This window comes from Vitis riparia, chromosome 1, assembly GCF_004353265.1.
Source record: "Vitis riparia cultivar Riparia Gloire de Montpellier isolate 1030 chromosome 1, EGFV_Vit.rip_1.0, whole genome shotgun sequence".
NCBI classification, from domain to species: Eukaryota; Viridiplantae; Streptophyta; class Magnoliopsida; order Vitales; family Vitaceae; genus Vitis; species Vitis riparia.
In genome coordinates, this window is record NC_048431.1 from 3608247 (window position 1) to 3632423 (window position 24177).

At 34.8% G+C, this 24177-nt stretch overlaps 3 protein-coding genes across 3 annotated transcripts; 1 reads left to right on the forward strand and 2 right to left on the reverse strand.

Moving 5' to 3' along the window:
- Positions 1–1051: 1051 nt before the first annotated feature.
- On the reverse strand, positions 1052–5114 carry LOC117917484 (probable protein phosphatase 2C 15). Its single transcript, XM_034833786.1, is given in 9 exon segments — positions 1052–1550; positions 2702–2858; positions 2861–2933; positions 3133–3258; positions 3444–3551; positions 3675–3738; positions 3820–3973; positions 4082–4253; positions 4435–5114. Coding segments are annotated over 9 exon segments (1281 nt in total). The 5' UTR covers positions 4642–5114; the 3' UTR covers positions 1052–1330.
- Positions 5115–14477: 9363 nt separating this feature from the next.
- Positions 14478–21791, forward strand: LOC117917494 (nicotinamide adenine dinucleotide transporter 1, chloroplastic). Its single transcript, XM_034833797.1, has 9 exons — positions 14478–14819; positions 15156–15251; positions 16246–16352; positions 18126–18174; positions 18354–18466; positions 20442–20536; positions 20857–20945; positions 21026–21120; positions 21238–21791. Exons 1-9 carry the CDS (start codon positions 14741–14743, stop codon positions 21634–21636), a joined length of 1122 nt encoding a protein of 373 aa, XP_034689688.1. The 5' UTR covers positions 14478–14740; the 3' UTR covers positions 21637–21791.
- A 1330-nt stretch (positions 21792–23121) lies between these two features.
- Positions 23122–24014, reverse strand: LOC117917561. The gene has a single exon (XM_034833880.1). The coding sequence runs from the start codon at positions 23797–23799 to the stop codon at positions 23365–23367; it is 435 nt and encodes a 144-aa protein (XP_034689771.1). The 5' UTR covers positions 23800–24014; the 3' UTR covers positions 23122–23364.
- Positions 24015–24177: the final 163 nt, after the last annotated feature.

The window sequence follows — 24177 nt, forward strand, 5'->3', positions numbered from 1 at the left end:
TATTTCCTTTCTTCTCCCGCAGGGGAAAGAAACACAGGATGGGAGAGAAACAAGATGAGAAAGGAAGCAGTGGCCACTCTAAGTGAACACCAAGAAGCAGAAGAATTGACTTCTCCCAACTTTTTATTAGAATTTCATCAAAGACTAGTGGAAACTGACTGGTTGGTGTTGGGGAAAAAAAAAAATCCCGCATACTGAATGGGCCAGAGATCATACAGCCTTGCCTTGTGTCACGTGTCACTTCACCATTTTTTTTTTCATAATTCGCCCTTCCAAAGAATTTGGGCAAGAAGATGAACAAGCACGGGACTCCTGTTGCCGTTCTCTTATTTTCGGTTCTTTCAACTGGTACGTGGATTTTCTAGAAATACTGATCTTTTTTCTAATTGCTGGCCAAAGTCTCCACTGGGGTAGTATCCGACTCACCTCCCCCTATGGAAAGACTCGACTCCTTTAGTATTTTGCAAGCCACAAATAGATAAGCACAAGCCTTTTGTGGAAGTTTGAAACGTCAAGATGAGAAATTCTCACCTAGCATCTCCTGCCTCTCTGCTCTCTGATTCAGTTTGAGCTCCTCCTTTGGCAGGCCATTTGTTGCCTTGTAGCGTCAAGCGTGGATATTAGTTTAGGACTAGAACATCATATCGTATTCATCACCCTCTCCAATATAGCCTTGGGTTGGGTCCTGCCACTATGAATGGAACTTCTGGATATCTGAAAATGTAATCTCGTTCCAAATACGACTCTTTTATAATGCCTCCAACTTAGGTCTCCGACTGCAGACCAGACTACTTGTTTTTCATGTGTACTTTCTGTGTCAAATTTTAATAAACATTAAATTCATCTACATGAACTTCAAAACAGTCATATGGAGCATACCCTTGCATAAGCTTAATATCCTAGGTTGGAACAAATTGATAGGATCCCTTTTTTACGTCCCCGTGTAATTTAAATGCACTGAGTCTTGCTTTGCACTTGGAAACTAGGCACACACCATCCAGGTTTTGTAAAGCATCTTAAGCAGGGAGGTACTACCAAAGAATCTATGCCATAAGTTAAATTGATATAAGCATTCACTTCAACCACCATTTGTATACCAGCAGAGTTGAGGGTAGCTTCAAATCTCGGAAGACACATCCCAAAACACAATTTAGGAGTTCCTAAAACTAACTCTTCTTCAGATAATGAAACTAATTTTGCATTATTTGGAGAGATTACATATACATTTGACACAACATTGTAGTGAGATTCAAACAATTGCCCCAGTTGAGGAAAATGGGATTAAAAGAATAGACTGAAGGGGAAAAAATGAGGCAAAACAATAACAGAGTTATACCACTTTAATTCCACTGGGACGTTTTCCTTCCATGGCATCCTTCTTATTACGGCAATCAGCACATAGAAATGGCCCCTGCCAGGGCTTTGAGCTGGTGGAGAAGATGGAACCAGCATGAACAGAAATGCCCTCGCTTGGAGCAAGATCAACTTGGCAAACAGCACACATGAAAAGACCAGATGTAGGCTGCCCTGGGCACTCCTCACTTCCCAGTCTGCAAAGCATGCAATGGAGGGGAGAAATTTCCCTTCAGTATTTTACACCACAAGAAACTGAAGAATGGAAAAACAATATCCAAATGAAAGACCAAATGAATAAGATAATTAAATTTTACAGAAGAGCAAACAAGAACATGAATTCTCATATTGTGAAACTGCAAAGAAAGGTATATCATGGAGCAAACTCCAGTGAGAATTAAGATGAAAATCTGTAATATTGCAGAGTCACTAAAGAAAATGGTCTTATTCATGGTAATCTTCAAACTATTCATGCTATTCTCTGACCATGAACTCTTGGATATCAGATATTGGCTTAATGAAACACGTGTTGGTTCCTATACTGACTGAAAATCTTCTTCCAGAAAACCTATGATGTGGTGGGACACTGGCCCATTGGAAAGGTAAAATACAGTCTGCTATAGCTAAATCTGGTACAAAGAAAAAAAAAACTAATCCATGGCACATTAACAAGCAAGTCACGATTTGTCTTCACCTTCTGGTGTGACAACCACTGAAGCAACAAGCATTGGACATAACCTGATTCAATCTAATGAAGCAAAATACATTAAAACTGACTCACTTAACTAAAGAGAAGCTTAAAATCAATCCCATTTGGACACATTATTTGAGGCTGTACAGCAATAAACAGATATTTTAATTAAAGGAGTGAGCATTCCTCTGCTCCATATTAATCTTAACCTGTTGGCATTGCCAACATTCTATACTCCAACTTCAATGGTAATGTCAATCAGTTAATAAACAAAGTAGTCAATATTGCTTTATTAGAGGGTATCTATGCAACTTAACATCATAAATTACAAATAAATAATTAGACAGGAGAAAATACAAGATCCACCATCTTTCTTTCTCCTTCTATCATTCTTCTTTATCCTTTTCCTTTCCTTTCCTTTTAACCTACACACCTTGCAAGACTTTCTCTTATTTCTTTCTGCTCATCTTTAACCGACAGAATAAGTTACTTATCCAAAAAAAGAAAAAAAAAAGGCAAAGTTCTATGAGAAAGAAGCTCTAGCAGATAAAGGAACAATTAAAAAAGAAAGACAGCCTGCAGTGCAAGGTAGTGAGTATCTCAGATTGCTCTAGAAATCAAAATCTGTATGTGCAAATAAAAAAAGACTCTACTAACCTCTCAGCAAGCATTGCCGAGCCTTCTTCAAACAGTTCTTCCACTATACCTATAGCTGATAGCTTCTTTGATAGTTTATTCACAGAATCACGTGACCTCTTCCTGAATAATAGAGCTCTGAGCTTGTTTTGCTTTTTTGGAGGGTTGAAGGCTGTATTGAATTATCAGGAGGAATTATGTCTACAACTATGCAGGTAGTGTCATCCTTTAGGCCCCTTGTCCTCAATGCTTCCTGTTCATTGCAATGTCAAATGAAATAAGAAAGAATTCTAAGAATCCATTGGAAAGTACACATACCATAAAATAAAAATTTGACTTTATCTCATTCCTATATCACTGAACAGAGGCTATGCTTAGCCACATGTAAGAAGGTCATGGAAAGTTCATCCAGGACTAGTAAGGAGAAATAGCTTGGTAATGAGTTCAATCACCTTCACAACTTGCCTAGCAGCAAGTTCAGCAGGCAACCCACGGCAAGATTTTGCAGCCATTTCTGAGCACAGAGCATCCCAAATGCCATCAGAAGCAATTATAAGTCTCCCACCTGCATTTGATAGCTTTTGTACCAATGAAGGGTGTTAGGATTCAAGTTGATGAAAACCTAACAATGTCCAGCTCACAAGATGTGTTTCACAGTCAAAAGAGGTACAGTGGTGAGTTGGCAGCCTATCAGCTTTAGAACTGCCTAAAAGGATTCACGTTTCATGAGCAAGTAGAACAAGCCGAATAAAATGATAAATACCTTTACTTGTTTAACATATGGTATTGGAACTATGAACTCTCCGACATCCATATCCCCTATTGACCTAGAAAGACATAAACCCCCTGGCCAACAACGGAGTGGACCAATCTGCAAAATTTGACCAATATATATCACACAACATAAAATGATACTTTTTATTTTAAAACTACCAAAGAGACTACTGTGCTTGTACCCAGAAAAAAAAGGATGTGAGAACTAAAAACAACTTACTTCAGCACCACCAACAATGCTAAGTCTTCCTACTTCACCTCCACTTGCTGTCACACGTTCCCTCCTGCAATTGAAGAACAACCCACTTCATAAGTATATAGAAACAGCCAAACAAAACAAGAGGCTCTGAGAGATAGACACTCACTCCTCCACATTTTCTTCAAGTCTATGATCGACAGTTAAGGTCGAAACAGCACCGCCCTGAGTATCTAATATGCATCGAGAGTCGCCAACAGATGCAACTGTCACAGTCCATCCATCAACTATTACAAATGTAGCAGTCGTTCCAGAAGTTTCTCCTGAAGTTAATAAGATGGGGATATAGTGCATTAGTTTCAAGGCATAACAAATATGGTTGAAAGATAAAAAGAAAAAAGAGAAAAAGGTGAGTTCTCCAAATTCCGTGCCTCTGCTCTGGAATTCTTTGTCCGTCTTTACAAACCCAGCAACTAAAGCCCGAGGCAAAGCTTGAAGCCACTCCTCCCGTCCAAGCCCACGAGGCATAGCACCCAATACATGATTCAACAAATTTTCCCTCGTAAAAATGGCTGCGGCATTCCCATTGTGTCCATCTAAGATCTGACAATCAGAAAGAACAGTGCCCATCCCATAAGAGAACAAAGATAAACCAACGATGTCGCATCAAATTAAATGCAACTTATCAAGTTTCAGTAAAATCAAACACGGAAAGGAAATTCTAAAATTCTTTATGTTGTTGCATTCATGGTAGAGATCATTATAGTGACAAAGAGTACATTACCGCAAATACAGAAAAGGTTGAAGAAGAATTCCCAGGGATTCTCTGGCAATCTGTCTTCATCAGGAAGTAATCCTCTCCTTTCCTAGACTGAGCAGCACACCCGTATCTCACAGTCGGCTTCTCCATCTTTTCACTCCTCATCTCTCTGTTGATCAATGCAGCAAGAGGCACAAGATTCCGATGTCGTCTCCCTTCTCCCGACGCCATTTCCAGCACACCTATCTCTTCGATGCAGACCCAACACCTCCAAAGCACCAAATTCTTTATATCAGCGGCATCAATTCCCACGTCTCAATCAAAATCCAAATTCATATTCAATAAACCCTGAAATGTCTTTTTAAGCTTCCGAATCAGCAATTCTCGTAAATATCACAAACCCACAAACCGCGTTGGTTCAATAATCACAACTCCCTATTCAACCACAAATCTCGAATATCCTCCAGATCAACTCCAAACTATCAGACTTGATCTGCATTCATCATCAACAAAACACAGACCAATGTCACAGTTAAGTTCAAGGATCTGTGGCAGAATTTATCATTCAACAATTAAAAACCACCCCCTGCTCGTTTCCTCAGAAAAGTCAAGAAAAGACAAACAAACTTCACACTAAATATTTTTTTTTTCCCTTTTCCTACATTTGCTCAGAAACCAAGTCCCAACAGAAAAACAAAAGTAAACCAAACTACCACGATATTGCCTCAATGCCTTCGGCGACAAGCCAGTAGATCTGACTGCGAAAACAGCCCGCGATAAGCAAAGCAAAAAGGGAAGAAGAAAACAACACGTAAAAGAAACGCGGATTGATGACAAGATATGAACTGTAAAACCCCCAATCTTCAATCAACCCAAAAAAAAAAAAACAAATAAAGAAAGAAAGAAAGCAAGAATTTTTAAGAACTAACCGGGTCAGCTTCAGAACCTCCACCTCCACCTCCACCTCCACCCCACAGTCCAAAATAAAGAATTTTAAAATATTTTTGAGTGGTAGCGAAGATAGCTTCACTTTCTTTTCAATTGAAAGATGGAAAGTGAGCAATAAAGTTGCTTTGCTGACTTAAAGCAATTTGCCCACGACTCATATTGCCGCTTCTGTTAAAAGTCGGTTACCCCCAAGCTCAGAAAAGATTTTTGACAGGAAAAAAGGAATGATGGCTAGGGTTTTCACTTTCTGTTTCTGTTTTACCACACCCCCAGATCCTCCTAAAGATGGTTTTCCTTACCTGAAAGGAAGAGCCAAGAAAAAAAAGAGAAAAAAAAAAAAGAAAATTGCAGATAAAAGCTGACACCTACCCAACGGCATTGCAAGTGTTTCTTTGGCACAGTGGCAGTAATGATTTGGGCATCTACTTGGGTTCACCAACAGTACGCTACCCTCCATTGAACTGGAGACTTCAAACATCCACATACATACATGTTCAAAAAAAGTTGATCATAAATTAAAAAGCTTCATTGAGTTGAATAATATTCCTAATTTTTATAATTTTATTTTATTCTGTTCCTTAGAGGATAGAGAAGTATTTGAATAGTCTATACCATATACAGCACCATTGGTTGTGTTTCCATTGTCAAGGTGTCCACCGACTCTCTAGCCAGATATGCCATTGATTTAGGGTCCATTATTAATGGCAAATAGGGCACCCTTATGGTGGAAGACTAGTGATATAAAAAAATTGATGTAAAGAGGTCCCATAAATCAATGCTCTTCCTCAATAAGTGGCTATAGAAATGCTAGTAAATTGGGTGAAGCATATCGGCAGTAGCATTAAATTGGAGCTGACCAGTTTGATAATGAAGTGCAGATGAGAGGAATATCGGTGTGGTTGGGAGTTGCCTGCATCCTTCCAAGCTGACTCAACCTCTATAATTGAGTTGGGTTTGCAATAAAAATAATGTTTTATGAAAAATAAAAATAAATCTATACTTTTTCAAAATACCCACCAAATTAGTACTTCCTTATGCATTAAGATCCTTTTTTTTTTTTTTTTTGTCAAAACCATAATTTGGATTTGGTACTTAAAGTTAAGACAACAATGGGTGATTGTAGTTTCAATATTATGATAAAAACACGACTCTTGATTATGGTTTTGATTTTATGTTAAAATTATAAGTGATGGTTGCAGTTTTAACATAAATAATAATAATAATAATAATAATAATACATGCATACACACATACACACATCGATGTTAATATGGTAGAGAACCATTAGTTATTAATGACAATTTTTTTGAAAAGGGATGTAAATTTAGAATTTTCTTTTCAAGGAACATTACTTTTGTGACAAACTTTTCCTATTCTTCAAAAACAATCTATGTTCTTTCAATTCATTTTTGTGTTGTTACTTTATGTTATGGTCTTTGTAAATATTCAAATCATTTTATTGGATCTCAAGACTCGACACAATTTTTAGGATAGACAAATTTTGATACAATTCATTGACATAATTGTTTCTTTTTTCTTTTTCTTGTTTTGGTCAAAACCATAATTTTGATTTTAGATTTAAAGTTAAAACAATAATTAGTGATTATAGTTCCAATATTTTTATGATTAAATTATGACTCATGACTATAGCTTTAACTTTATGCTAAAAACTATAATTGATGATTGTGGTTTTAATATAACAAAAAAAACAAGCACACACGTGGATGTTGATGTGATGGAGAACCATTAGTTACTAATGATGAATATTTTGAAAAGGGATCTAAATTTAGATTTTTTTTTTTCAAGAAATATTACTTTTGTGACAAACTCTCCTTATTCTTCAAAACATCCTACGTTTTTTCGGTTCATTTTTATATTATTACTTCATGATATGGCCTTTGTAAATATTCAAATCATTTTATTGGATCTCAAGCCTTGATATAATTTTTAGAATGGACAACATTTGATATGATTTGTTTTCATGAGTTTAAATTGAATATAAACATATTTGGATCAAATTTTATGTCGATTTATATAAATCATTTAATAAATATGTTATTTTTGGATTAATCTACATAGTTCGAATTTAATGACTCAACTTATTTAATAATGATATCGGCCAATCTAATTATAAACATAACTTATTTAACTTATATTATAGGTCAATTGAATGATAAGTATGTCAAATAAAAAGATTAATCGTATTGATTCAAATAAAATCTAATTCAACCTAATTATTAAATAAAATAATTATATCATATTTGAATTCATATTCTTATTATCGGATGATATCAATTGTTTGAGTTTAACACTGTGGGAAACACCAACATGAATTCTGAACAGTACCTATTTCGTATGCAAGGATTGCAGATGGGAGTCGGTCTTATTTGTATGAAAAGAAGGAAGAAAGGAAGAAAAATTTTTATAGGCCGAAGGGACATCACCATGCTACATGGTGAAAGCTAATTATGAGAATGGTGGTGAGACATATTATTGAAGTCTCATAATGACAATTCCATTGCATCCCAGTGGCACAAATTCCAACTTGTATGTATAAGAATCAAGCTTCCACCAACCTGAAATTTTCTTGAGAATCTCGAAGCCAAGCAGATCCCTTGAATCAATCAATCTTATTTGTTCCTTCCACCATGCTTCCAACACAAGGGTATCCATTTGAGGCCATTAATCTAAACAGGCTGTGAGAGTGGCCCTTTCTGGGCCCTTTGTGTCCGCTTAAAAGGGACACCCACCCACTGCTCACCAGCCTGGGCCCTCTGTTCAAGATACCCATCCTACTTGACAATGCCCACTCAGATTTACAGGTGAGATGGGTGCATTGCATGGTGCCTGATTTTGAGGCTTCCAGTTCCACGCTCGCCATCACTCAGAAAACTCTGCAACAAAACCCCATATCCACGTATGGCACACATATATAATTTTCAGCCTTTCAGAGCCACTGTTGTTTGCACACCCCACCAAGTTGAAAGAGGATTAATCAATGCATGGCATGGTGGTGAATATGTAACAAAATATTTGGATTCTGTTTACATTTCTATGGCCAGTTTTTTTCCTTTTTTCTTTTAGTCATGATGATGGTGGCTTGTATTGCACCTATTAGATCTACCCTAATTCTCCCAACATGGTAAGTTAGACCAATCAAATCTCCAATTCTCTCATGGCAGTTGCCTTTGGTGGTAGTCATAGTCAAGGACTAGTTCACAAGTCAATTTCTTTGGGCACCCCATTTGTTATCTTTTGCTTGTTTTGCATTGCAATTCTGTGTGGATGTTGCCAATATATCACAACTGACGTACTAACATAACATTGTGATGAGATCTCTATAAACGAATTCACCATGCAAGCTTATCTTTTAAGATTCTAGGGAATTTCATTTTCAGATTTGAAGAGATGGAGAACGTTTACCGATAGTGAAGACTCGCTTCAAACCTCCCTGTAAAAAGAAAAAAGTTGTGCCCAGCAGCCACAAGGTCTCTGATACTTAAGTGGGAGGGGAAGCAACACTGAGAAACTCGTAATAGCAAGAGGAGTTTTGTGTGTCCTACCACTTTTTGATATCGGGGATTCCTTTTGTAGATGTGGCCTCTGGAGATCGGTTGGGGCTGTCCATGAGAGCATGGGGGCATTAAACACTAGTCATTCTAAATTTTGTTGATAAATTAGGTCTGGGAGATTAACACTGCCTTCCATAATATTTCAATGCCTATTGCTTTCAATGAAATTGTTTTCTATGAAAGTATCTTATGGAGAATTGGTATTATTGGGAGAATTGTTTGTTAACTACCTTTTAAAGAAGAATTATAAGTGATTTTTTTTTTAATTTCTTAAAAATATTTTAAAATTTTACTTAACATATTTTTTTCTTTAAAAAAACTTTTTATGCTAGAAACAACTTTTTAAAAAAAAAAGCATATTTTTAAAATAAAAATATTTTCTAAAAGTATTATTAAATGGACTCTAACTAGCTTGCTCTTTGGATTCATGTGGCATCCCACAAGTCCCCACATATTCCCCTCTTTCTTTAGTGCCTAGGGCTTCCATTGGGAGGGAAAACTATCTCATCCTTTCACGTGGAGCCACCTAAGTAAATTGATTTTGAACTTGCATGAGGAGCTACCTACGAGCATTGCTTTTGAATTTGAAAGGGCTCTTCCCCTCCTACAACATACAAAATAATTTTTATTATATTTTGGTAAAGTCGTAGGTAAATTGATTTTGAACTTGCATGGAGCTACCTACGGGGATTGCTTTTGAATTTGAAAGGGCTTCCCCCCCAAAATATATTATGTTGTACAAACAAAATAATTTTTATTATGGTAAAGTAGTAGCTTAAAGACACGATTTTAATGTATTTTGTTGAAGTCATAACTTGAAAACATGATTTTAATGTACTTAGTTAAAGTTGTGGCTTGAAGACATAATTTTAGTGTATTTTATTAAAATCATGTCTTTAAAATATGATTCCAATATTGAAGACTTTATTAAAATACATAATAATAATAATAGTAATATATAATTTCAATAAAAAATAGAAAAAACAATAATAATAAATTAATTTAAATATATATATATTAGATAAAAGAAAAAAATGAACTAAAGTTTGTCTTGAATCCACAATTCCATGATAATACATTGAAATCCTGTCTTCAAATACTACTTCAAAATAATATATTGAAATCATGTTTTCTTGAAGATTTCAAAAGAATATAGTAAATAGTGTTTTTGAAGACACAAATTCATGGTGATGCAAGATATGATGTCCCACATTGAATATTGATAGGGAAGAAAGTTCTTGATACTATATAAATATGGACTCCTCTTAATCATATATACATGTTTTAAAGTCGTAAGGATCCTTTTAGGTCTATAGCTGACAATATTTACATAGTTAGATGCGAGTTGTTACAAATAGCATCAGAGTTTATTCTCAACTCTGATACGAGGGTTTATTTAGTCTATTATATTTGTATGAGAGGTGTTTATGATGTTTCATATCAGATAAGGAAGAAAATTTTTGACGTTATATAAGTATTAACTTCTTTTAATCATGTAGACATATTCTTAAGTTGTATTATAAATAAATATCAACACAACTTAGTTGGGAAAAGTAGAAAATTTTTAATAGATATGGGCAAATTTCCAAATAATTGTGGCAAAACTTGAAATTGAGAAAACGAAAATGACGATCAATGAAGATTTCTTTGATTTTTTAGAAGTGACACAAAATAGTGATAAGAAAGAGAAGGGCGATGATAACGATGGATTGAGTCTTTTTTGTACTGGTCATTGTAGAGGTCACCAAGCCAAGAGGCGGTCCGACTTCAAGTTTCTGGACCTTGAAGCGATGGTCCACTAGGATGAGTAAAATGAAGGAAGACAAAGATGGATGGTTTGGTTTTTTTTTTTTTTTTTGTTTCTTTCTTTTTAATTTGAAAAGAAATTTGAGATGGTATATTTGGGGTTGAAAACAGATTTTGTTCATATAGAAGTCCAACATGGATGAAACTTCCATAGATCTAAAATTATTTTGAAAAATTGTACTTTAGAAAAAAAATTTCAAAATATCCTTACTTTTACCAAAAAACTGAATTTGAAAATAAGATAATTTGCACAATTAAGGTGGGCACGCCCATCTTCTTCTCATGCCTCATTCAATTGAAGGGCCAAGATGGTATATTTGGGATGCTACTAGCTATTATTCGCAGTATGGATCCATTAGTCCATGAAATTAGTGGATTACTTCGGATTCATTGGCTAATGATGGTTGGAGTGGCCAGGGGTTGCTTCTCTAGATCCACGTGTCATTGGTGGGGGTGGGCGCGATGAGTGCTCAACACTCTACCATCTTTGTGCGAGGAGGAATGTGTCCAATATCAACCGTACATTGTGCAAACAAGTTTCATTGGAAGGGTTTAAGAGAAGTGAGAATGAATATTCTAGAAGGTTTATATCACTAAGTACGACTCATGATTGAGACAAACATCCCATATACTTGGACCTTAACAAACACCCATAATTAATTCTTTTCCTCCGCCAAAAGCTTTTCACCTTTGGTGGGATAGTGGGGAAATACAAGCACACCAGAAGCTCAACACAAAGCCCACACTAGCTGAGTGAAACAGCGGAAATTGAGCCAGCCCAGTAGGTGGTTCTTCAGAAAATGACTGGTTGGACAGAGGCCCAAAGTGAGAGAGGGGCCTTAAAACAGTGGAGAGCTGGTCATCTGGACCATGAGACTTGTACGGAATCGTTCCCAAATATGCTATTTTGCTGGGATGTTCTTATATTATCATTTATATTTTTAATGTTTTGTATTCACGATCTCCTCCTTTCCTGTTCACATTGGGGGATGTTTTTAGAAAAAAATTATTATTTTAAAAAATATTATTAGAAAAAAAAATGAAAGAAGAAAAAGATTATATTATATTTTATTAATTTTTATATATTTTTTAAAATTTTTTTATATTTTCCTTTTATTCTAAAAATAACAAGAAACTTCTATTTAGAAGTTATTTTTTCATTTTTCACTTTATTTTTTATATCCATAATGTTTTCAAAAATTATTTTCAATTATTTTAAATAAAAATTTTATTCACAAACTTAATAAAAAATCATTTTTAATTATTTATATGTATAAAAAGTATTATTTATATTTTTAATTATTTTTTATAATATTTAATAAAAAAATACTTGAAAATAGTTCAAATTTGTTTTAAAAATATAATATTTTTAAAATAAATTATTTCTAATTAAAACTTTGTGAAAGTGATTAGTATGCTATTAAATTAAAATTTATTTCCTATTTTTAAAATAAAACATTATCTTTAATAACAATTTCCAAATAACCCATAAATATTGCATTTGACAATCTCATCTTACCTAGTCCAATCCGTAGCTTAACAATCTCATTTTTTTTGCTTACTTTTGAGAAGTCTCAATTTGACTAAGTAAACAACCTCCGGCTATTGTATTCAAGCATATAGAAAACTCCACTTTATTTTTTAGCAGTTTCCGTTGGAAGATGTGCAGGTACTTTGAATGGGTGAATGAATTTAACACGTTATTGAAACCTAAAAGTCTCAAGAAGCCAAAATGTTTTGGCTTATTGAAGGTGAACATTCTTTTTCTCCCTTTTAGAGTTTATATAAAGAAAGACTTAGACTCTCTTTGGAGGTTAAGTTTTTTAATTTTGTTGTCAAAATCATCAAACCTTCCTTTCCTCCTTCTGTTGTAATAGAGCCAAACAAAATTCAGTTTGATGGAAGTGGTTACAAGGTATTGTTATTGCCACTTGAAAATCATTTTATTGTGGGAAATAGATGTTTCGTAATTCTCAAAGTACCAAGGGAGAAGATGAATTTGTTTTAAGGATATTATGGCTTCACGAGACTTTATTTAAAACGTAAAAGGAGAATGAAAGAATTAAGATTAGACTTTATTTAAGAAAAAAAAAAAAAGTTGTATCCATGAAAGCTTTCATACAAATATTGTTAATTTAAGAACTAAAGATAAAACAATCACACACATGATATACAGGATTTTAATGTGATTTGATCAATCATATCTACATCTAAGGATGAGAGAAAATTTGACTAATCATAACTATTGAGTTTCAAAACATTTCATGTTTTCCCACTTCTTGTATTCACATCTTGAATCACAAGTCTTCTCGTTTCACCGGGTATCTTATATTTTTTCTCACATCTCTATTTACTTTGTATAATCTCTATATGTTTATCTTCATCTCAACGTTTTCCCTTCGTTTTCCCTTCACAATGTAGAATAGTTATTAGAAAATTAGATATGTTTGTGACAAAATACCGTAAGGCTACTTAAACAAATAAGCAACAAATGAAGGATGATGAATGAAAGGGATGGTCATGGAGGGACCATTTAAAAAAAAAAGGTGATGGAGAAGGATCATAAATATGAATATTTCCTAAAGGTTTGTGTCACATTCACTTGGGCTTACAATATACTAAACAATGGCCATGCATACTAAAAAATACATGCAGCTTCTGGCACATTAATTAAATGTGCTTGGTGCTAATCATTGGATAGAAAGTCGCATTAGAAGTTAACCTTCCTATATATAGAAGTTAAATAACCAATCTTTTATTACAATGCCCATAACCCTTCTGTCACTTTATTGCCTTAAACAACAAGATTGTTCATTTGTGGGCTCCTACAAAATGTGCATATTAATTCATCGATCTACACTAACAGAAATATTCTTTAATATATTTCTGTTGTTTATAAAAGAAAATTTCTATGTCATTTCCTTTTCTTTTCATGATGTTTGTAAAGATTCAAAGTAAATGGTCCAATTGGTTTCATAAAGGATGAGACCATGGGAGGACTTTGAAAAGGTAAAGAAGGAATCCGTCTATCCCGTCATGGGTCAATTCTACATTATTTCCTGACCTCCCTCGAGTGGTTTCATCCATGGACCATTTTTGAATTTTCTTCATTTCATCAAAATTGGGGAATAATTTCTATTTAAATAATCATTCTTTTTTGGAAATCAATATATGCACATTTCATATTTAAAATGTTGAAATAAGAAATATAAAAATAAGAAATTAATTTCATTCATCTTATTTGAATTATTTTTGGGGATAAGAGTAAAAATAAAAAAATCTATTTGAAGCCTGAAACATTTTTAATCAGTTTTTAATATTTTTAAATGAATTTTTATGTCTAAAATCTTATTTTTAATTATTATACATGTTTATATAATTATTTTTTAAAATAATTATAGAAACTATTGAAAATAATTAAAAAAATATTATTTAAAAATATTTTTTTATTATTAAATGAGGTTTTTTGATCTTTTTCATTTTAAAAAATAAAAAACCGTTCTCCAAAATAACTGATAGACAAACGCAAAATCATGATATTTCCATTTCTATTTTCGTGGAATAAATCATGATAAAAGGCAGCTTGGCAAAGAAGAATTGAAAATTGAAAAGCAAAAAAACAAAGAGGAAGTTATTTTTCAAAAGGGCAATTAATTAAATATTATTTCAAATTTGTAATTAATTAATAATATTTGGTGATAATCGAAACTTAAAAAGTTAAAAGCGAATTTTACATAAAGCATCGGAAAGAGGGAAGGAAAATTCCGATATTGAGATCGGAAGAGCACAAGTGTGGAAGAGAATGATGGTCTCCATACCATATTTGAGCGTTCAAGCAGAGCGTCCAACACGTTCCAGGACTCGACGATTCCACCTTCAAATGTAAGGGCTTATAAATCTGCCATGCGAAAACCTGCTGCTTCTTCACCAATTTCCCAAACCCAATACGCCAAGATCTCGATTCTTGTTGGAGATCCCAATTGCACCACCTCTAGAGTTTCGATATGACCGGACCCCATCAATCTTCTGGCGCTCACAGCATCAGCGATACCATCTGTTACGCCGCTTCGGGTGCTGCTGCAGGTGCGTTCACTTTTAGTTGTGTGTGTTCTTTTTTTTGGTTTCGATTTCGAGCTATTTTGTGATATGTTTTGTGGGTTCAGCTGGGGGTTGATTAAATTTATGCGAGAATGTGAAATTTACTCTCCTTTTGGTTCCTCAGAAAGTATTTTCCATTCTTTTTCCTTGCTTGGTTACATTGTATCATCGATTTCATTCCGTGAATTGTGAAAAATTGGGGTGATTTTAATTCATTTGATGAACTGAGTGAAAATTTGTCTTGTTTAGTATGTGAAATTGAAGCCTTAACGGGAGCGCAGTTGATGATAACTTCACAAGTGTGATTTGTTTGCCTTGTAGGTGCAATTGCTGCCACTTTTGTCTGCCCATTGGATGTGATCAAAACAAGATTACAGGTCCATGGCCTACCTGAAGTTCGGCATTCTGGCGTCCGAGGCAAGCTGTAATTTGTATTTTGCCTGGATTTTGTTATTGAGTGGTAATAGGATGTTCTATTTAGCTTTGGATATTAAGAAGCCTTTCATGAATTCATTTTTCTGAAAGGCTTTTGGTTGAAGTTACTTGTACAAGTTTGGAATTGGACTCTTGACCAAGTATATGAATTTTATGCCAATGAACGTGGAAGAATTGGGTATGGGAGCTTGGTTTCCAATAATCAGCAGTGTTCTGCTTATTCAGAGATGCATTTTTGTGATTTTGAATGGATTCAGTTCTTGAAAAAGGGGGGAAAACATTAACAAATATGAAAGACACATTGACAATTGTGGTTATATCACGACATACCCATACCAAATTACTTCGTCAAGACCCAACACTAGCTATGCAATTCTTAGCCTAGAGGCTGGGGAAGCTAATGTAACAACATATTGCAGTACAGTCATGTGTACAATGACTTTTTTTAGTAGATTAGGCTTTATTTATTCATTGAGTTATTTTATCTCTGATCTCATTAACCGTTGCCTCTCTCTCCCCTGCTCCCCCTGTTTTTTTCTAGTAAATCATAAGGTAGACAAATCTTATAGGAATTATAATTTGTAAAACATCTCCTTACTGCCCTAGCTTGGTGCTTATTCATCTTCTAGATACTGCTGCTTTCCACATGCCTACTCTGAAGGATTTTGTGATAGGACTGGTGGATTTTGTTACTCTCCTCTTCTTGATGCATGCATTTTCTAACTGTTCTCCGCTTTTGTTTATCTTTCACATGCATTGCTTGATGACTGTAGGTTGCTTTGCTGACCCTATTACAGTAGTTCCAAATTAGGAATTTAATGAAAATAGTTTAGACACTTTCCTTTTCACTATTTTCATTTGATTTTTAGTTCAAAAAGTGAAACGTGGATTGAACTTTTTCTTTTGTTCTTCTTCGTTTCTGTATGGGTCAAAATGCCACATTTTTTTAATGCTCTTATTTTTTGGCAAAAAGCAGGTAGCGTCATTATTACAAGCCTAGAAAACATAATAAGGACAGAGGGTTTGAAGGGAATGTATCGTGGCCTTTCGCCAACAATATTGGCACTACTTCCTAATTGGGCCGTGAGTATTACTTTTCTTGAGTTCCTTCCAAAAAAGAATCAGTAACTGGGACCTCTTCTGTCATTGAAGGAGGCATTTCATCTTTGAATTCTTTCTTGATTTGTTATAAACATGTGGTTGCTAGTTTTCCCTTAAGAATAATTTTGGCATTCTTAAGAGGAATTTTGTGAACTAAAATGAATTCTAGATTTTGCTTCACAAAGCTATATTGTCCCTTCTCCACCATTTGTTTCTTATTATATATTTCTCTTTTAAAGAGAATTCTTGTGTCGAGGAATGATTTGCTTTCCCTATTAATTTGGTTAGACAGGAGTAACAAGTTTAAATATACTTAGCGAAATTGAAAAGATGCTTTATTTAATAAGTAAGAAGGAATTTATTAGTAAAGGCGCCTAAGAAAAGGGGGCAAAACCCATAGGCACTGGAGGTATACATTGAGTGCCCAATGGGGCTGAAACGCAACACCTTGAAAAATTTAGCGAGGATTCAGATTATCTATGAAACCCAACAGAGACACAAAGCCTACATCCAAAGACTTCTTAGTTCATAAGAATGGAGAACGAATAAAAGACTCCTTTCAAGCTTGAACCAACTGTTCCAAATTCTCAAAAGTCCTCCAATTCTGCTTCCTCCATAATGTCTAAAACAAGAAAAGGAGAGCTGCTAACCAACTTTTCTATGATCTTTCCCAACCAAGCTGCCATGACACCCTAATAAGACCTCTTTGACTGACCCAGGAAGAACCCAAGAAAGACCAAACAAAGAGAGCAGAAAACCCCAAAGAGTGCCAATATGCTAGTGGATCAGAACATCGTTGGCTAACTCTTCCTCATTCTTACACAAGCAACACCAGTTTGGGAAAGGCCACCCCCTCTTTTCTTCAATTGATCTCCCCACTTTTAAGATTTTTCCAAGTGTACACCGGTGTGTTTTTTTTTTCTGTTCTTTTCTTTTTTTTTGCTGGGACACAACTTGAATTAAATTAGGGGTATGCGCTCAGTATTGGAACTCACACTACGGGCACTTTTTTTCTAATCTGTTGCTGGGAATCTGTCAGATTGGAATGAGAATAGCCTAGTTGGAATCCATGTTTTATTGAACATTTGAAGGATTGAAAGATGGAGTAGGTGAATGTTTGCTTTGTGATTCTCTATGAGTGAGAGGAAATAGTCATTCTATGTTGCTTTGGAAGGGATTGGGGTGGTGGGGTTTAGTGGGAGTGTGTGTGTTTTTACCCCTTTGATCTCCAGTGTGGTCTGAAATAGCTGGATACCTGCTAAGGTTCATTTAGTTGTTTGGATGGCATCTTCAAACAAGATTTTAACCATTGATAATCTGGTGCATTGGGATCTGGTGCTTCCTTATGGGTGTTGCATACAATGTTGTCAAATACATTTTCATGGGTGCTCAATGACCACTATGAAGCTAACCTCTTTGTCTATCACTTGTTCTCATGGATGTACTGCAACTGATTCAAGATTACTTTTATAATGCTTTTTGTGGGTTACAGTTTTTTTTCCTTGTTTTGCTCCTTTTTCCCCTTTAGAGCATACTGTTATCTGTTTTTTTCCTACAAATTTGTGAGCCTAATCTGCCACTTGCACATATTTATTCTATTTGTTTCCTCAAAATCAACGTTGATATTCAGGCTATAGATTTGACTCATTTATACACAACTTTTCTTCTTTCATCTGCCTTCAACAAAGATATGCAGAATATCATCCTATTTTCTTTATATTCTCCAAGTGACAGAAGTGCTCATTTCTCATGTAGGTGTACTTCACAGTGTATCAGAAATTAAAAGACGTACTGCATTCCCATGGTTTGTTTCTTAAGATGTTCCTACCTTGAAAAATGCGGTTTTGTTTTTCTTGGGCTTATGTCAGACACATTACTTCATTTTCTAAGCTTTGATATCCTACAACCTATTGAGATTGGTGAAGTTTGTTGTGTTGGTTGGTTGGTTTGATTGCTTCAAACATTTCTATTGCAATGCTGCAGTGGATAGCAGCAATCAACTTACAATTGGTGCAAATGTGATAGCTGCTTCAGGAGCTGGGGCTGCCACAGCAATTACAACGAATCCATTGTGGGTTGTTAAGACCAGACTCCAAGTAAGTTATGCATCACTGTGTTCTGATTCCTTCTGATACCTATAGAAGAACATCGGCAGATGTTTCTCATATTTTGCTCATCTCTGTGGTCCCTTCCATTGGTACGCACATAATATAACTTAGAAGTTAGACCACATATTACTAAACTTCCAGCATTTTAATATTGAAGAGAACAAATGTTTTGTGAGATAAACGGGAATGAAGGATATACACACTCAGGAGATCCTATAAATATGATGCTTGCTACTCTTTGAACAGGATAAGATTAATTTTGTTAATCTTTATATTTTGTTGCCTTAATTGCTTAATAGTAATATGCTCCTGAGCTTAGTATTGTATTAGAATATTGAAATATTAAACAAAATGGAATACTATAACCTATCAACATAAGATTATGCTTGCTGTTACATTAGTTTCAGACACACACAACAGGTCTAAAATGTTGTTTTGAGGCATCTTTTGGAAGATGTAAGTATTAAAGTTGTGTTTGGATCATGGGAAGTTTGAGCTAATTATGAGTAAAAAAACGATAAGGAGGGAAAAGGTAAGGGAAAAAAAGTCCAAGCTAATGAATAATTATAAAATATTTTATGGAGAATGAATAATTTGAAAATATTTTAATTATAAAATAAGTTTCATTATATTTTATTGTCTTTTGCATTTTCCTTGTTAAACCCAATCAGAGAGTTAGAGGTTCCTTTCAACGGAATTATGCTGGAACGCCAATTTGTTGTAAATAATTCTCTATAATAGGATATTCATATTGGGGTGCATGTTGTGTTATTTCTTGTATTTTTGGGACACCTTACTTAAAAATACACCTTCCTACTTTGTATAATTTCCTTTGGCCTTTGGTTTATCCTCCATCCACCTAATCATTTTGTAAATTTAGTCTGTATCAATTGAGTCATAAAACTATCTTATCTATTGGCTTGAAATGCATTTCCTATTAACTAATGTACAACTGCTTGTTAGATGGAATCTCTTCCACAGAACAATGCCTGAACAAGCTACTAGAAAATGGAATCCCCAGAAAAAGTGCATAAATTAAATCTCTCTAGATAGGCAGTAATCTGATAGTTACACTAAAAATCTCTAAGGTTCATCTTCCTTATCTAGTTATCAGAATTGACTAATTTGGGCAATACATGAACTATGGTTGATGCTTAATCAATCAAATTAAATAGGAGGTATATCTCTCCAGGCCACTTTCATGTGATCCTTAAGAAGATCTAGTATTTTTACCAAACAAGAATTCTTGTGTTGGAAGGCTAGGGGTAAAAAGAGGTTAAACTTCCATCATTTAATGTGGGGTGCGAATGTTAACCATCAGAGTGATAAGACCTAAGCATTTGTTAACTATGTAACAATCAACCATTCCCTCATTAAATTCCCTCTCTGATATTTGCTTCCCTAATTCCTCATCCTTACTTTTCCATTTTTTGTGGGCACTAGGAATGGAGGCAACAAGATTTTGAAGTTTGATGCCCTATTGTTTTGCTGATAAATTCATGCCCTTCAGTCTTTGAGCCCAAAACCCTAGTAAGAAAGAGTGCTACCTAAGCAGAAAAGGGTAGGGTGGGAAAACTGGGTTGAAACAGTAGAATAGTTGATATTATTCATTTATTGCACCTTTACCTCTATTCTCAACCTGTTGTACTATTGCTTTCATAACATTTTTGGTTATTTATCCCCTTTTGTTCCCAAAACCATTGCTAAACATTTTTTTTTTTCTGTTTGGATGTTTGAAGCTTTGCTGCTGCATGATCGTATAAGAATAAACTGTCCTAGATATTCTCTGAAAAGCTTGGACATGGTTTATAAAAAGGATGTCTCAAAAGAACTTTTTTTTATGCGATGCTTTGATAAAGATTGTGAATCAGTGACAATAACCCTACCAAACCAACATATCTTAATGCTTTATCATATCATTTTGATTTTGTTTTGGACATTCATTTGTTTTGTCCTTGTTTAGACACAGACAATGAGGCCAAATGTGGTTCCTTACAAAGGCATATTTTCTGCTTTGAAAAGGATTGCACAAGAGGAAGGCGTTCGAGGATTGTATAGGTCAGTGTCTCTTTGTTTAATGTTCAAAATGTAATTGTGGAGATTAATTGAGCCTTTGGTATCCAAAATCTGAAACCCTAAAAAATGAAACTGCAAATTGATGCAACTTGTCATTCTCTTTTCTTTCTTTATTATTTTTTTCTTCCTCTGCCTTTTTAGACTTAACCTGAATATAAATTTACAAATACCATGAATAGCCCATTCTTGTTGGAAATGTTGGCGTGCAAATGCTCCATACTTTTTTTTTTTTTTTGAATTTTGGTAGAGATATTTTGTTTAGTAGTTTTGGTGTCATAACGCCATTGTGATGCTTTCAACAGTGGCCTTTTGCCTTCATTGGCTGGAATAACTCATGTTGCCATCCAATTTCCAGCATACGAGCAGATGAAGTCCTATTTAGCTAAAATGGGTAATATGTTTGATTCTTTTCTTACTTCTTAATCACGGGTAGAAGAATCTTGTGTAATTTTTTGTTTTGCTGAAGTTCAGGTGATACCACAGTTGATGAACTAGGTCCTGGGAATTTTGCAATTGCCTCATCCTTCTCTAAAGTACTTGCCTCCGTGATGACTTATCCCCATGAGGTTCGTTTCTGCTGGAATACCATAATAAACTGATGAAGGAGAAGGTCTAATCACCCAAAAAATTGGATCTTTTTATACTGTTGTTTCTACCATAATGTTTGACTTTCATATCACCAGGTTATTCGTTCAAGGCTGCAAGAGCAAGGGCAGGTCCGGAATTCAGAGAAGCACTATTCAGGTGTTATTGATTGCATTGAGAAAGTGTACAGAAAGGAAGGTCTTCCTGGTTTCTATCGTGGCTGTGCAACTAATCTACTGCGGACAACTCCATCTGCTGTTATAACTTTCACCAGTTTTGAGATGATTCATAGGTTTTTACAGCGAGTTCTACATCCGGATGCAAAGCATTCACCAGCCAACCCTAATTCTGATGGCCATATTAAACCTCAGCGTGAAAATGGGAGAACCGTAGTAGAACAAAATGACTCCAGTGTAAGGCAGTCACAAGCTCAATCTACTAGTAACAGAACTCCGATTCCTATTGGAAACAAGGAGCAGCTACCTGCAAGCCACTGATTGATTAGTGTTTCTTGTCAACCTTATTTACCCCATTACAGAAATTTTCTGCAGAACTGATTAGGTTAAGCCACTCCAGTGTGAAGCTGAATAAAATGAGATCAATTTTTTTATTTGGCGTGAGAATTGTATATTTATGTAGCTTTTTTTTTTTTTTTTTGGTTTTCTTTCCGATTTATTTTTTGACATTCATCCATTTTGCTGCAAGTTCTCTGCTTATTTTCAATTTTATTTTGCTTTCTTTTGAGGTCTAGACATTTAGTATTGTTCATTTCTTGACGACCATAAAGATAACAATATGGTTGGATTAACTATTATAATTTTATAAAATATTATTATTTATTTTTCTAAAAAAAAATACAATTTATGGATTTATGAAAATGTTAATATGAATGTTTTATAATTTCTATTAAAATATTAGCTTTCTTTTTAATATAGAAAACTTATTTTATATTTTTATTTATTATTAATATTATTGTTTGCAAAATTTACATTGTTCATTTTAAAAATTATTATCTATTTTTATTCATTTTTTATAATTTAATATTTATTTTAGAGTAAATCAAAATTTCTAGGAATTTTTTTAAATATTATAATTCAATGTTTAATTTTTAAAAATATCATTATTTATTTCTATTCAAAACAAATATAATTCTAATATTTAGATAATGAATTTACAATTTTGAGAAAGTTTGTATAAAAGGTAAAATATTTATACATAGATAGGCTATTGTTTTAACGGCATGTATGAAAATTAATTTTAAATGAAGAAGTTAATTATAATAATAAAATTAATTATTGTTTTGCAATTATTTTAGGTTAATTATAAAATATGAGTAAAAAGATTATAAATTTTTTAAAAATAAAAATTAAAACAAAGGTTTGAATATACTCTGACCTTCACCTTTATGGGATTGGGCCTAAGGGGAGAGGGGTTTTAGAATTTAAAATTTAGATCATATCTTAAAGATTATCATTTATGGGGGGAATCACTTACCCAAAAAGCCATCAACAAAATTCATTCTTTTGAGGGTGTGAAGGAAGAGGAAACCCATGTAAATTCTTGATGCTATTCAATCAGAGAAGATACCACACCTTTAAGCCCAATGGGGTGCAATTATTGTTATCTTATTTTGATTTCCGGGGTGGCTTTCTTTCTTTCTTTCTTCCACTTTCAATGGAAAAATCTGGGAAAATCAGCCCTAAATCACTTTTCCCAGAAACCAAAAGAAAAGAAGTAGCTTATGTCTTCCTCCTCTGGTCCCTGGAGAAAAGTGGGGTCATGGTCTAATGGTGTGTTGAATCATCCAGAACCATTGAATGGTCGCATCAACTCCCTCACCACTTTACCACTTTTCCCACTAAGTTGCGCCGGTGAATTGCAGCCATCCCAACAAAATACCCACCCAAAGCATCATCCTCCCGCGATTTCTGATTAAAGTTCACGCCCATCCACGTGCTATTTTTTACCCATCACCCCCATTCTTTCCCAACTTCAATTTCAAACATTAAAAATAAACAATTAAATAAACAAACACTCCAATCTACAACAATTTCAGAGCCGTACTGGATTGCCGGAGACTTTCTTTTCCGGCGACTTGAGTTAACCACCATCATTATATTACATTTGAAAGCACATCATTCACAATTTTTCTTTCAAAGGAAGACATTAACGAGTATTGACAAAAAGTTTATTTATTTATTTTTATTTTCTGTGTTTTCGATGATTTACTCTGGAATAGTGACGAGAACAGGACGCCACGCCCTCTTGATGAATCGATGCCGAAACCCCAACCAGACCGGCCTCGGAGAAAGCGGAGCAGCTCCTAAACCGTCGCCGCTGATATCTTCTCCATTCATTGCTGACGGAAACGCTTCGCTTTTGTTCTTCAAATTCTCCGCTGCCTTCTTGGTATCTTCGTCCAGCGGCGGCGAAGACACAAACAGGTCCTTCAGAGTGCGGCTGCTCGAGTCCTTGCTCTTCTTGTTCTTTTTCTTTTCAGCAATTTGTCGATCGGAGAAGTCCCGCCGCCGTGGCGTGCGGCCCAGCAGCGTGCGGAGTGTTTTGCGGCGGCGGAGTTGGATGAGAGGACTGGAGGTGGGGCTTGGGGCAGGAGCGCCACACTGAGTGGCCATGAGCTTGAATTTCTGTAACATCACCATTATTGGATTCGTTTGTGACTAAGCTCAAGATCGGAATTTGAATATCAGGGAATCATAAACGAGGGCGGCGATTTTGATGGATTGGCTGAGAGGGAAAGGGTTTTCTGGCACTGGGTTGCATTGTATTATCTATCTGCTGTTAAGAGTCTAGTCTCGCTGGTTCGATTTTCTCTCCTTTTTGTAGACTTCGAGGGGTGCTTGAACTTCAAGCTGAACGTGAATGCCTTTTTTTTCAAAGTGAAAATTATACAAATAGGTCTAATTCTGAATCCATTGAATATTCCGTGGCCCAATTTCTACACAAATCGGAAAGCCCAATAGCAAAAATAATTTGCCCAACAATATAAAGAGAGTAACCCCTAATAGCATAGTTGAAAA

Excerpts from the sequence above, each read along its gene's own strand:
- LOC117917494 (XM_034833797.1), top strand. The coding sequence starts at position 14,741 with ATGACCGGACCCCATCAATCTTCTGGCGCTCACAGCATCAGCGATACC. Across the intron at positions 16,353-18,125 it reads CACTACTTCCTAATTGGGCC|GTGTACTTCACAGTGTATCA; the intron begins GTGAGTATTACT and ends TTTCTCATGTAG. Across the intron at positions 20,537-20,856 it reads GGCGTTCGAGGATTGTATAG|TGGCCTTTTGCCTTCATTGG; the intron begins GTCAGTGTCTCT and ends TGCTTTCAACAG.
- LOC117917561 (XM_034833880.1), bottom strand. The coding sequence starts at position 23,799 with ATGGTGATGTTACAGAAATTCAAGCTCATGGCCACTCAGTGTGGCGCT.